At 43.5% G+C, this 13,101-nt stretch overlaps 3 protein-coding genes across 5 annotated transcripts; 2 read left to right on the top strand and 1 right to left on the bottom strand.

Moving 5' to 3' along the window:
* The first annotated feature begins 545 nt into the window (after nt 1–545).
* Nucleotides 546–7,196, top strand: prpf39 (PRP39 pre-mRNA processing factor 39 homolog (yeast)). 3 transcript variants are annotated; one of them, XM_088362318.1, is made up of 13 exons: nt 546–709; nt 2,162–2,536; nt 2,716–2,969; nt 3,051–3,295; nt 3,564–3,731; nt 3,825–4,005; nt 4,430–4,537; nt 4,660–4,824; nt 5,322–5,448; nt 5,623–5,891; nt 5,991–6,175; nt 6,427–6,619; nt 6,731–7,196. In XM_088362318.1, the coding sequence occupies exons 1-13, from the start codon at nt 697–699 to the stop codon at nt 6,818–6,820; spliced, it is 2,373 nt and encodes a 790-aa protein (XP_088218444.1). In that variant the 5' UTR covers nt 546–696; the 3' UTR covers nt 6,821–7,196. The 3 variants fall into 3 exon arrangements, with proteins under 3 accessions (XP_088218444.1, XP_088218445.1, XP_088218446.1); XM_088362319.1 differs by having other exon boundaries at nt 554–709; nt 2,165–2,536; XM_088362320.1 differs by having other exon boundaries at nt 565–709; nt 2,327–2,536.
* A 1,683-nt stretch (nt 7,197–8,879) lies between these two features.
* Nucleotides 8,880–10,416, top strand: fkbp3 (FKBP prolyl isomerase 3). Its single transcript, XM_088362342.1, has 7 exons — nt 8,880–9,035; nt 9,228–9,329; nt 9,438–9,539; nt 9,614–9,749; nt 9,826–9,893; nt 9,955–10,052; nt 10,188–10,416. Exons 1-7 carry the CDS (start codon nt 8,931–8,933, stop codon nt 10,240–10,242), a joined length of 666 nt encoding a protein of 221 aa, XP_088218468.1. The 5' UTR covers nt 8,880–8,930; the 3' UTR covers nt 10,243–10,416.
* A 145-nt stretch (nt 10,417–10,561) lies between these two features.
* On the bottom strand, nt 10,562–12,380 carry faua (FAU ubiquitin like and ribosomal protein S30 fusion a). The gene is made up of 5 exons (XM_088362343.1): nt 12,241–12,380; nt 11,601–11,682; nt 11,362–11,506; nt 11,013–11,068; nt 10,562–10,765 (listed from the first exon to the last, which is right to left on the bottom strand). The coding sequence occupies exons 1-5, from the start codon at nt 12,336–12,338 to the stop codon at nt 10,640–10,642; spliced, it is 507 nt and encodes a 168-aa protein (XP_088218469.1). The 5' UTR covers nt 12,339–12,380; the 3' UTR covers nt 10,562–10,639.
* Between the last annotated feature and the right edge of the window lie 721 nt (nt 12,381–13,101).

The following is a 13,101-nucleotide window of genomic DNA, read 5'->3' as shown; positions in this document are numbered from 1 at the left end:
GGTGAATGTCATCGACATGAACGCTGACTTTGATATAAGGTCAGTAGTCTGCGTTTGAACCGTTTCTCCCATTTTTAGGAGGGCGGGCATTCACTACATTACTTTGACAGTTCATCAAGAAGTTTCATATTTGATCCTAATGTGACGTCTACTATACGAATTTCACATTTGATAACAGATATCCCATTGCGTCCTCAAATTGTTTTTTGAACTTTCCAATTCAATTCAAAGCGATTGCGTGGCCTGCAGGTTATGTGGGCGGGAGATGTCTCGTCACATAATAATGATGATGATTATGATAAGAATTATTTACATACATTACAAGCATATGCAAATATACAACGTATGATGACATATTGTGCTCAAACCTTTTGACCTGCTTATTAGACATTACTAAAAATATTTTTAGGGTAATGCGTATTTTTTTCAAATAAGTAAAGAAACCTCTCGACCTCAATTAAACAATTATTCACGTATGTACGGTTATTTTTGTGTTTTATTGAGATTAAACATGTTTGTGTTGAAAGTGCTCAGGACGTACACTGGTCGTTTGTCCGAGTCTACTTTCTGAGCATGCGCACAGGCCGCTTCGTTATTTCCGGTTTAAAAAAGAAAGATGGTGGATGAACCACGCCGCGCTGTCGTAGTATAGATAAAAAGACAGAGAACGCACCCTCAAATTCGATAAAAGAGTACATGGAAGCTCCCGGTAAGGTTCCAAATCGTGTTTTCATTGACTTAGTTGCCTGGTGTATCACTAAAGACCTTAACCTGTCGTGCTAGCCAGTGCGGGGTTAGCTAATGTGGAGAAGCCGCGGGTACGGCTATTTCCTGGAATAAGAGGCGGTAAATCGTAGTCATATAAAGGTCAACGATGATTTTAGTGGATCGATAGATTTATTGGATTGTATTACACCACCCGATGTGCAGCGTGTTTGTTTTGACGATAAACGTCAAGACAAAGTCAACTAGGCCTCACGTTGTCTGCGGTAATGCGTCCAAGATTTAGACGCAAACGGAGGCCCAAGTTAAGGTTGAACTTTGCATGTTTACCGGCGGCCTTGTTTGCACGACAAAGTTGTCGACGTTAAGCGCTTATCGCGGTCGTTGAAATATTGTATGCATGGTAAATTGGGTTAATGCGTACAATTATTAGTTAGTTAGCCCTACCCTACCCCCCCCCCCCCCCTTCTGATTTATATCATGTCCTAATCTCCGGCACGTTGGCTAGCATGTTCAACGTTGTATTCATATAGTACAACCAATCAACAGATAGTTTATACGCGCTGAACTGGATGTGCTAGTGCAAGTGACACGTTTATGCTTGCTTGATTCAGCACTTGACAACGTTTTGTGTACAGTAATGTAAGAATATCTGGCAGGTTATCGTGATGGCCCGAATATAAGACGACCCTGATTACAAGACGACCCCCTCTTTTTCAGGACTTAAGTTTGAAAAATGACTTTTTGAACACCAAATTTAATTTTTGTACAGAAAATGATTACATCTGAAACAAATGATTATAACAATATATTCGAGAAAAAAGCATGTTATTTTGCCTTATTCAAGTCATGCAAAAACTGTCTACCACATCTTAATATCTGAACATTTAAATATGTAAACTAAAGTGCAATCACATTTGTAAATGAATGGCTTCTGGTTTTTGAAATGTGAATAAACCAATCTACTGTGATAAAACAACAAAATTGCAACAACTGCATTAACCATCAAAGTGAAGTCAGTCTAACTGTAGTCTTGAAACAAATCTAAATAAAGAAAAGCATTGCAATAAAATAATGCAAACTGCTACCGCTATTGTTGGGGAGCCTGAGGACTGTATAGGGGGTTGGCTCGGATGGTTATGCTCTTTGTGCCCCTGGGTGTCGGTATATAACAATGAAAAGATTTGTTACTTGGTAATCAGCTCATGTGCGACACACTATGCAAGGCAGCATTTTTTATATTCTCAATGTATCTGCGTGTGTTTATGTAATTAAAAATTTGATATTTTAAATAATTAAAATTTAAGGCATTCCAAAAAGAAATTAAAAGTAGCCTACTAAAATTACAAAAAAAAAATAACAGTGCAATACCAGTCCCAGATATAAGCTGCATAAAAAACAATCTAATTAATAGTTAAACTGGACTAATTGATTCCAGCAGGCCTTCAACACCAAGAAGAGCCCATCACTGGAATGCTGGAATCAGAGACTCATGCCATGCCGAGTAATGGAGAAGCATACCCTCCTGCTCTAAACCAAACCGCCGACTGGACCATGGAGCAAGCCGCTCCAGAGCCTAGCATAGATTCTGTTTCTGGGGCAGGAGACCACGCCAACCCGCCATTGCCGCCGCCGCCGCCTCCTCCTCCAGAGCTGGGCCTTGTGGAGAAAGGTGTGGACCAGATTCAGGTCGCCAATGCGCCATTGTATCCAGATGAGCAACCACCCCCGCCGCCGCTTCCCCCGCAGCCCCCGGAACAGCCGCCGGAATCCCTGGAGGCTCAGCCGCACACCCAAGAAGTGACCAATCAAGGTAAAATGAAAGATGTTTATTCAAAGACAAAAAAACAATATGTGAGACTAGTGGTACATTATGCAGTGTTTTCTAACCTTGGAATCAAGGCGCACATTTAAATTAGAATAATTTGACGGATGGGCCAATGCACACTATGATCAGGAATTACTGCATTATTGCCTCCTTCCTTACAATAGATGGCACTGAGGCGTCACAAGCTGCCGATGATGGAATGGAGCTTGAGGATGCCACCAAAGATGTTGCTCAAGAAGCCTCCGCCGCCCAGGAAACAGCTGCCCAAGACGCTGCCCAGGAAGCTGCCGCCCAGGAAGCTGCCTATCATAGGGAGCCAGAGCTCCCCAGCGAGTTTGAAAAACTTCTGAAAGGATGTGAAGATAACCCAGAGGACTTCAATGGCTGGGTCTACCTGCTGCAGTATGTCGAGCAAGAGGTAAAGTAAATACCGATGCCTCATCTGTAGCAACGGGAGCATCTACCAAATGACGCAATGTAACACTCTTCTTCCTTTCAGAATATCCTCCAAGCGGTGAGAAAAGCATTTGACGTTTTCCTCCTGCGCTATCCATACTGCTACGGGTACTGGAAGAAGTACGCCGACATAGAGAAAAAGCATGGCCACATACACGTGGCAGAGGAGGTGTACCGGCGAGGCTTGCAGGCCATCCCGCTCAGTGTGGACCTTTGGCTGCACTACATGACCTACATCAAGGAGAACTCTGACACGAGAGACCCAGAGACAGAGGGACGCATTCGAGCGTGAGTAGAAACCCCATCAAGTCCACTTTAAAGAGGGTCCTTGGTTCATCCCGGTCCCAGTGTGAGGTTCCAAATGGCACGTAATAAGTTTGCGCAACAATGTGAAAATGTGCATGCGTTTTCTTGCCAAATTTTCATTTCTGGAGTGACAGTGAGTAGTTTGAAGACTGCAATTTGGTCGGTGATACAAATACTACTGTACTACTGTTTTTGTCCAACCCTTTTAGGTGGAGAAGAAAGTTAATTTTGTGTTTTGTTTACTCACCAGGGCTTACGAACATGCCGTGCTGGCGGCCGGTACAGACTTCCGCTCTGATCGCCTTTGGGAATCCTTCATCATCTGGGAGACGGAACAGGGAAAGCTTTCAAACGTCACTGCCATCTACGATCGCGTCCTGGGCATTCCCACGCAGCTCTACTCTCAGCACTTACAAAAGTAAGGGAACGGTCCAAATTACCAGTTAACTTTCCAACCCGAATTGGATTTTTTTTCTTAGAGACTATATGATGGCCTTAACGTGACACACAGGTTTAAAGAGCACGTGCAGAACAACAACCCCAAACATTTCCTGTCCGAGGAGGAGTTTGTCAAGTTCAGACTAGAGCTATCCAAAGCCAATCTGACCTCCATGGCGCGTGAAGACGGCGATACGACCGCACCCCAGGAGCAGCTGCCGCCCGGCACAGAGGATCTCCCTGATCCCGCCAAGGTAAGACTCTTGGTAGCATCAAGGGAAGAATTTTAGCGCTCAAAAAAATAAAAAAATCTTGAGTTAGATGGCGGTTGCCTGTTGTCCACCATGACCATGATGTGGATTAAGAGAAGAGTTTGAAGAGTTGTCTTTATGTCGGCAGCCAAGCCAAAGACAGCCAAGGGGGGCTTCACGCTGGCATCCTGTCAGGGACACTCGCCCTTAAACTAAAAGGAACAACCGAGGCCCATTGACCCGCAGCACCTCCACCTAGAGGTTGATATGCAGGGTGCATATATACGCCCCCCCCTGCAGGCCTCTTGTCTCTGGTGATGTAAATCTATGGCTGCGGGACCGCCACCGGCAGCTATTACATCAAGTGGAGCAGGTGATTGTTGTCAAACCGTCCAACAGTGTGTGCTCTGTCTGTGTTTTCATGTAGAGAGTCACTGAGATCGAGAACATGCGCCACAAAGCCATCGAGGCCCGGCAGGAAGTGTTCAACCTCAACGAGCATGAAGTCAGCAAGCGCTGGGCCTTTGAGGAAGGGGTACGGCATCTTGCCTTCAACACTTGCGTTTTCATCAATTCCACAGCAGTTGACTCTGAATTTCTGCCCTGCCTTTATGAGTCTCTGTTTCTTACATGGAACACTACATTTACTTTTTTCAGATCAAGAGGCCGTACTTCCACGTGAAAGCCCTGGAGAAGACGCAGCTGAACAATTGGCGCGAGTACCTGGACTTTGAGATGGAGAACGGCACCCCGGAGCGCGTGGTGGTTCTATTTGAACGCTGCCTCATCGCTTGTGCTCTCTATGAAGAGTTCTGGATCAAGGTATCAAGGCGTTTCTTTGTTTATTTTTTTTATTTATTTATTTTTCTCCTCACCGCTTCTACTCTCGCCGCTTCCCTGCACTTCCCACCCTACCATCGATGACAATCACATGGCGTGAAACGAAAAAAAGCAAACCGAGAAAAACAAGACAAAAACGTCCGGCGCTCTCTTTGCGTGTAACGTTGATATGTGACTGTATCTGTTGTATTAGGGGATGGCCTGCTTGCCACACAAGATTTGACTGCAGCATTTGCCAACTGCATCTTCTTCGTCTCCCACTACCTTACAGAATCTTATCTAATTGGTTCCATGAAGGTGCTGATGGGTTTACACAGAAAAATTCTAAGAACGATCTTGTCAATGACGACATTCACTGGGGGTCCGAGAAGCGGGAAATGTAAACGTCTGGTCTTGTCTTTGTCTTCCTTCCTTTCCTTCTTTCTGCGCTCCTCTACTTGCTCTTCTTCCCACTGTCTCTTCTTTTCACGCCTTAAAAGTACGCCAAGTACCTGGAGGCCTTCAGCACAGATGGAGTCCGGCACGTCTACAGGAAGGCCTGCACGGTCCATCTGCCCAGGAAGCCCGCCATCCACCTGCTGTGGGCTGGCTTCGAGGAGCAGCAGGGTGAGTCGCACAATTTGAAATCAAGCGCCAGTGTTGCCACAATATTTACCTGGTTAGAATCATCAATTGTCATATTTGCATTGTAATTCCACATTTCACATACCATTGACCCCACTCTGATATGCAGCACTACTTAAAAGTTCAAGTCACAGTTATTTCCTACTTTTCCTGCAGGCAACGTCGAAGGCGCCAGTAACATCCTTAAAAATCTGGAGATGGTGGTGCCCACCTTGGCCATGGTGCGGCTGCGGCGAGTCAGCCTGGAGCGCCGGCGTGGCAAACTCGATGAGGCGGAGGCTCTGCTGAAAGAAGCGGTAGAGACATCTAAGACCGCCTCTGAGACATCCTTCTATGCTGTGAAGTTGGCGCGGCAGTTCCTCAAGGTGCAGAAGAGCCTGAGCAAGGCCAGGAAAGTGCTGCTGGACGCTATTGAGAGAGACCAGGTAACTTACGACGCGTGAAAGCCACCCCTGTGGTAGTGGTGAATCTTTACTGCCTCCAACATTGTCCACGTACTCCTGACTGCTTATTTTCTTTCCCAGGCGTGTCCGAGGCTGTATCTCAACCTGCTGGAGCTAGAGTACAGCGGAGACGTGACACAGAACCAGGCTGAGATCTTGGATTGCTTCGACCGGGCCCTCAAGAGCCCCATGGAGATAGAGTCGCGCCTCCTCTTCGCTCAGCGAAAAGTGGAATTCCTGGAGGACTTTGGCAACGACATCCATGCGTGAGTCTGGAGCGGAATTTCCTCAAGAAACACATTTTTATTTTATTTGCAAGTGACACAAATGTGATGTGCATCGTAGTAGTTTAACAAGAAAAAGAGACGAAGTTTGATATCGTAACATGAGTCTTTGAAATGTGGCTCAAAATCTGATATGTGATCGTCTGAATGCAGCGCAACGTTTTTGAATCTAGAATTGTATTTGTTAAATGGTATTTGGGCCCTTGGACCAACAGCGTGAATGTTTGTTTCAGACTGGTGGCTGCTTACGAGGAACACCAGAACCTGCAGAAGGAAGTCGACTTATCAAAGAGGAGTCCGGAGAATGGCTACGACAGCTCTCAGGAACCCGATGCTAAGAGGCAGCGCATGGACGATGCCTCTATGGCTGCCGTCGGAACAGACATGCAAGCCAACAGTGCGTACAATTACAACAACTGGTACCAGGTGGGTTTTACACTGGTTATTTTTTTAAATTTTAAATTACAAGTACAAAATGTGTTCCTTGGCTCAAATACTGATCTTGTGTTTTAACTTTTTCCACTCTTCTCCCTTCAGCAACAGTATGGTGCCTGGGGCCAAAACTCTTGGGGCCAGTACAACCAATATGCCCAGTATAACCAGTACTACCCTCCTCCTTCGACATGATGGCCGCCACCGTGATCTTGGTCTCTCATTGGAGAATGTGTCTAGCTTTTCAAATTAAGACAACCAGCACCGCATTCCCAAAAGATTTATTTTCTCATTCTTGAGCTCATTATTTCAAATACAGTACAAGGTGTAGCTCCTGTTTGGGGATATAAAAGTATACACATGATGCATGTTGTTTGTAAAGACAGCCGCCACTATTACCATACTGCCCACCCTGTGCTCTAGACACAAAGGTAAAGTTTTTCATTCTCCTTGTGGGTCTCTTTAAATTCGAAGTATTTTTAACGTATTTGAATGAACCCGAAATCAAGAGTTCCTGTTTACCTTGTTTTTCTCAACTTGATTTCTTAATAAACAGATATCCTGTTTTGTCTTTGTTTTGTTTTAATCTTTGTAAATTGTGTGCACCAGATTACATGAAGTTTTTTTTTCCGTAGTAAAGCAGGTTTGTATGCCCTAAATGGTAAAATAATCAAATTACGCACGCAGGGGCCTCGGTATGGAGGTAGATTAGGGTCACATTTTTGTACTTGAAAAACTCGTAGCTGGAAAAAATGAAATTTGAAACTGATAAGTGTTGAGCTCGAATCTTGAAAAATAAAACTATTCAAAATAAAGTCTTATGAGTTAAAGTTCTGCTTCACTTTTGTAACTACTTTAAATAGATCACACACACATTAGAGGGTCAAAATGTACGTCCATATACCTCCATAGTATTTGTACGGAAAAAAACAAAACTCATACTTGATCAAATAAAACTTGATACTAAAATTAAACGTTGAGCATGGGTGTAGATTTATATAATGGTAAAATTATTGGTCTAATCTTAACCAAAATTGGAAAAACGACCACCTCATCTAGCGTACCAGCTCAGTGGGCTAGTAGTGGAGTGTCCGCCCTGAGACTGGAAGGTTGTGGGTTCAAACCCCGGCCGGGTCATACCAAAGACTATAAAAATGGGACCCATTGCCTCCCTGCTTGGCACTCAGCATTATGGGCTGGAATTGGGGGTTAGATCACCAAATGATTCCTGAGTGCGGCACCGCTGCTGCTCACTGCTCCCCTCTCCCCCAGGGGATGGATCAAAATCACATGGGGATGGGTTAAATGCAGAGGACAAATTTCACCACACCCAGATGTGTGTGTGACGATGATCATTGGGACTTTTGACTTTAAGTGTCCATAAGTGACGTCACAAAGGGAGCAGCCAATCAGGAAGTGGGGCTGAGGGCACGTTTCACTTTCTGTTAAGTTTTGACTTGACCAGGATTTTTCCCTAATGAAGTGGCCAAAGTGTGACGTCTCTTTTGGACACTTCATTAGGTACACCACCATTTTCAGATGTACCTAATAACAGGCCACTTTATTAGGGAAAAATCCTGGTCAAAACTTAACTGAAAGTGAAAAGTGCCACACCCACCCTCACCCCCACCTCCTGATTGGCTGGTTTCTTTGTGACGAACACAGCCTTTTTTAGGTGTACCTAATAACAGGCCACTTCATTAAGGAAAAATCCTGGTCAAAACTTAACTGAAAGTGAAAAGTGCCACATCCGCCCTCACCCCCACCCCCTGATTGGCTGGATCTTTGTGACGTCACATATGGACACTTCATTAGGTACACCGCCATTTCTAGGTGTACCTCATAACAGGCCACTTCATTATGAAAAACGTCACTCACGGAAACTTCATTCTTATTTATTTTAATTTTCATTTATTTTACCTACCTCCGTGAGGTTAAAATAAATAATTAGTACAAGTCTCAAATGATGCCTTCAACAATCTGTTAACATATATAGTATAAATAGTGGCAACCGAACCAAAGCGTACAATGTATTAATTAAATGCTGCAAAGGAAAGTTACGTTTTTTGTAACTGTAGTTGATAACTCCCCTTGTTGTTTGGATTATTTTTTAATAATAAATCTAATACATCAATGTATTTGTATAATAGTGTACTTGATAACTCCTTGTTTGGATTTTTTAAAAATAATAAATATAACGCATCAATGTATTTGTATAATAGTGTGATCTAATATTTAGTCGGTTTTCGTTTTTTTTTTTCCATTATCTTTAAATTTCATTGAATACTGAAGTTGCTAGCTCAAAATGGCGGACGAGCCAGCGCGAGAGTGGAGCGACGAGCAGCTGAAAAGTGACGATTTGCCCAAAAAAGACCTGATCAACTTTATTCAGGACAATGCGGCACACTCGGTACGTTTGTCGGTTGAGCATTCAAAAGCCTCGGTTGTCAATTAAAAAATGCATTCTAAAAGGAATATGCTTTGTTCGTGTGCTGCAGCCCAATGTGCGTAGCCGCACAGAGACGGAAATCAATGTTTGCAAGCTTCTTTACGTCACGTATACCTCTTGTTACAAAGAATTAACCTCTCATTCTATGTTCAGTTTCTCATCGAGCACAAACTGCTGGGAAATATAAAAAACGTGGCCAAAACTGCAAACAAGGATCAGCTCATCGCCGCCTACATCGAGTTATTTGCTAATAAAGTGAGTGACGTCATCATGACGTATTTTCGCCTTAGACTTAAGAAATTTATTATCGACGCGAATTAAATGTACACAGTGCATGCATGAAGGAACAAAAATGTTTTGTAGAGGTTTAAAGGCACAGAGCCGGTGGAAGAAGTGACGAAACAGGTCAAAGCTGTCAAAATAGATGAGAAGCCCAAAGAGGTCAAGGCAGAAGTTGCAGATGAGGTAAAGATCCAAGCACTGCTAAGGTACTTTTCTGTAGAATCATCCAAATAATTGGCAATGATGCTTCCTTTCAGGGTCCACCCAAGTTTACTAAATCAACGCTAAAGAAAGGCGACAAGATTAACTTTCCTAAAAAAGGCAACACTGTGAGCTGCTGGTACACGGGCACGCTGGAGGATGGGACAGTCTTTGACACCAACATCCCATCAGGTGCTTAGCATCAAAAGGTCATGCTCTTATGTACACAATGCAGTCCGACTAAGTCCTAACTTTGTAATCTTTGCAGTGGCAAGAAAGAAAAAGCAAACCAAGCCGCTGAGCTTCAAAGTGGGCCTGGGCAAAGTCATCCGAGGGGTACGTGCGTTATTCCTGTTCTTGTCCGCCTTTTGTGTTTAACGCAGTTGTCTTGCCGCAGTGGGACGAGGGCCTGTTGACCATGAGCAGGGGTGAGACAGCCCGTCTGGAGATCGAACCTGAGTGGGCGTACGGAAAGAAGGGCCGCCCTGACTCCAAGTATCTTTTTGGGCTGTAGATGGAACTAAATTAGAAATTGTGTGTCTAACAAAAATGACAAAAAAGTAGATGCGAATGTATGAACACCATTCGTTATCTTTGATTTTACTGTCCATCTCCTTAACTTTTTTTCAGAATTCCACCAAATGCCAAGCTGATCTTTGAGGTCGAGCTGGTGGCTGTGGATTAAAGCAAGAAAACTGGAAAGCTGTCTGAATTTTCTGTGCTCACACATTGGTGACTGGGGATTCCAACTACATAACCGTTTTGTTGCTTTGATGTCAATGCAATTCCTCATGTTTGGGGAAATTAGTTGATTTTTTTATGTTCTTCGTTAGCATTAAAATATAACTTTCACAGACAAGGCTGAAGTTTTTGTACAATTATTTTACGCAAACCCAGCATGTCTGTATTATCCCACTTAATGTCAGCAGCTGATAAGTACATCTACAATTTTCATGTAACTGCATTTTCTAGTGACAATTAGACAATTGCATGCTCTCACGATAGGCGAGTTAAACGTTTTATTCACATTGGAAAAACATTTGAACTCTGACAAAACAGCTGAGTATGGTCAAGATGCACACTTAGGAGTTGGCGTTGGGTCCCTTCTTCTTGCCGAATGTGGGCACCACGTTGACGAAGCGACGGTTGTACTGGATGCGACGCTTAGCACGGCCAGTCTTTTTCTTCTTTTTCTCCTGCTTGTCCACCTGCCAAACAAATGACATGTTCAAAACATCACAGTTCAAAAAATCTTAGCATGTTGAGATTTTTTTTTTTTTTATGTAAAGTGCACTATAAATATAATTTATTATTATTATCCATCACAAAGGCCTTATAATATCAATTTTTAGAATTCTGTCATTTATAAAGCGGGAAATTAAAACAACTGATTTTCTAGCCCTCAATTCTATTTCAATATCAAATGGACATTAAAAGTACATTCACATTCCTCACCTTGGGAGTCTGGCCCCTCACTTTTCCAGCGCGGGCCAGAGAGCCGTGGACCTTACCTAGACACAAAGGGAAAAGTCTACTTACATACGATGGCAACAGGCAACACAAAGGCAGTGAGTAAATTACAACAGGTGTGTAAACATGTAAATAGGGATGCAGGATTATTATCAGATCAGTAATGCATCAGTCGATATTAGAGCAATGATTTGGTTTGATGTCAGTACCGCAAAGTAGTGTTTTTAAAATGACTGGATTAGTATTGTGGCATAATATACTGAAAAATATTGAAATCACCTTTATCGAATCAAACGGCATCATTAAAATCATTTTTAACATTTCAACAACTGACCTCCCAGAAGCCTGGCCGCTACCTCCAAGGTGCAGTGCTCGGAAATGCCACATGATGCCAGGGAGGCATCGTCTTCCAGCGGGCAACCTGCAAGTAGCACTACCTGATTCTCCACCAAAAGACCCTCCAGAGTCTGGACATGAGCCTATGGATGGAAAAAAAATATTGCTGCCGAGTATCAAATAATATGAAACCTAGTGATCTAACAGTCCCACTTGCATTTATTATTGTTATATTACCTTAATCTGGCCCACAGTCTCCTGTCCTGTCACCTCAAGGGTGTGAGTGTTCTGGGCACGCAGGAAGAGCTGCATGTTTATGCTGAAAAAGGAAGTGACATCTCGTATCGTCTTATGTATTAAGAGAAGACCGTAATGTACAACATTTTGAAAATGCGGTGAAAGATTGATTTGAAAGCCAAGCAAGTATTAAGCTTTTTTTTTTTTTAAACACCCGTCTCTATTTTAGAAATTCTTCCTTGGAGAAACCATAGCGCTAATAACACACTACGATATCGTGCGTTTGGACGTAACTTTGGATCGTTAACTACGTAAATTGACACGAAACTCAACTAGACTTCGTTAAGCAAAAGCTGAACCAGCAAATTTTGACGCTGGTAAAAAAGGAACGAAACCGAGGGGAAAAGTACACTTTTGTAAGTTGTCGCTGTTAAGCTAATGCTAAGCTAACGCAGCTAGCCACATGCTACCCACGGCATTCGTTGGAAATGTAGGATACTAAACACAAAATGTTCACCAGTTCGTTTAATGTGGCGTTTCATTAATATGCTAACGGGTGTTTTGTGTGAATTTTAACACACAAAAACAGCCGGCAACGGGTTTAAATTTACTTCATCAACTCGGCACAAATAGGCCTTACCTCGTTTGGATGCTTGTCGTTAAACGTGCAGCATAGGAAAGGCTGTTCGAAGGGACACGACTGCGCATGTGCAAATTGACAGAACTGCGTCGTGACATAGCCACGCCTGTACGTTGTCGCCATAGTGGATGTGGCAAACTGGCGCTACGTGTATAATACACTGAATCATCGCTAATGAGCATGTTCATTCGCCATAATGGATGTGGCAAAGTGGGACTATGCACACATCCATCCATCTATTTTCTGTACAGCTTTGTCCCCACCGGGGTCGCGGGCGAGCTGGAGCCTATCCCAGCGGTCATCGGGGCAGTAGGCTGGGGACACCCTGAACCGGTTGCCAGCCAATCGCAGGGCACACAGAGACGAACAACCATCCGCACCCGCACTCACACCTAGGGGCAATTTAGAGTGCTCAATCGGCCCGTCAAGCATGTTTTTGGGATGTGGGAGGAAACCGGAGTGCCCGGAGGAAACCCACACGGATTCGGGGAGAACATGCAAACTCCACACAGGGAGAGTCGGAGGTGGAATCGAACCGGCACCCTCCAACTAGTGCAGCACCGAGCCGCCCTATGTGCACATATTCACTGAATATATCAGAAGAGTTTAAACATTTTTAATTATGTTCAGACTGCAAATACTATGGGAACATACATTTAGACTAAGAGCTTATTCAACACGGTGGCGATGCTGACATTTCACACACAAGCGGGCAACTGTCTCAATAAACCAACATGTTTCTGTTGCCCCCTTACTGGTTTGCAATTTTGACATTCAATAGTTGGCCATTTTTTAACATTTTTTTTTATCTCCAACTTGCATCTTTAAAAATATATATGTCTATTCTATTCTGTTCTATTC

The sequence above is a fragment of the Syngnathus floridae genome, chromosome 19 (genome assembly GCF_059516105.1).
Source record: "Syngnathus floridae isolate MCC-2025c chromosome 19, RoL_Sflo_1.0, whole genome shotgun sequence".
NCBI lineage: Eukaryota > Metazoa > Chordata > Actinopteri > Syngnathiformes > Syngnathidae > Syngnathus > Syngnathus floridae.
Note: the sequence above shows the minus strand (reverse complement) of the source record. Positions and strands in the feature narration are given on the sequence as shown.

Coding starts and splice junctions, on each gene's coding strand:
- prpf39 (XM_088362318.1), top strand. Junction 3,732..3,824: donor TACTCTCAGCACTTACAAAA/GTAAGGGAACGG, acceptor CGTGACACACAG/GTTTAAAGAGCACGTGCAGA. Junction 4,825..5,321: donor ATGAAGAGTTCTGGATCAAG/GTATCAAGGCGT, acceptor ACGCCTTAAAAG/TACGCCAAGTACCTGGAGGC.
- fkbp3 (XM_088362342.1), top strand. CDS start 8,931: ATGGCGGACGAGCCAGCGCGAGAGTGGAGCGACGAGCAGCTGAAAAGT. Junction 9,540..9,613: donor AGGCAGAAGTTGCAGATGAG/GTAAAGATCCAA, acceptor GCTTCCTTTCAG/GGTCCACCCAAGTTTACTAA. Junction 9,894..9,954: donor TGGGCAAAGTCATCCGAGGG/GTACGTGCGTTA, acceptor GTCTTGCCGCAG/TGGGACGAGGGCCTGTTGAC.
- faua (XM_088362343.1), bottom strand. CDS start 12,338: ATGTCACGACGCAGTTCTGTCAATTTGCACATGCGCAGTCGTGTCCCT. Junction 11,683..12,240: donor ACGACAAGCATCCAAACGAG/GTAAGGCCTATT, acceptor TTCCTTTTTCAG/CATAAACATGCAGCTCTTCC. Junction 11,069..11,361: donor AGCGGCCAGGCTTCTGGGAG/GTCAGTTGTTGA, acceptor CTTTGTGTCTAG/GTAAGGTCCACGGCTCTCTG.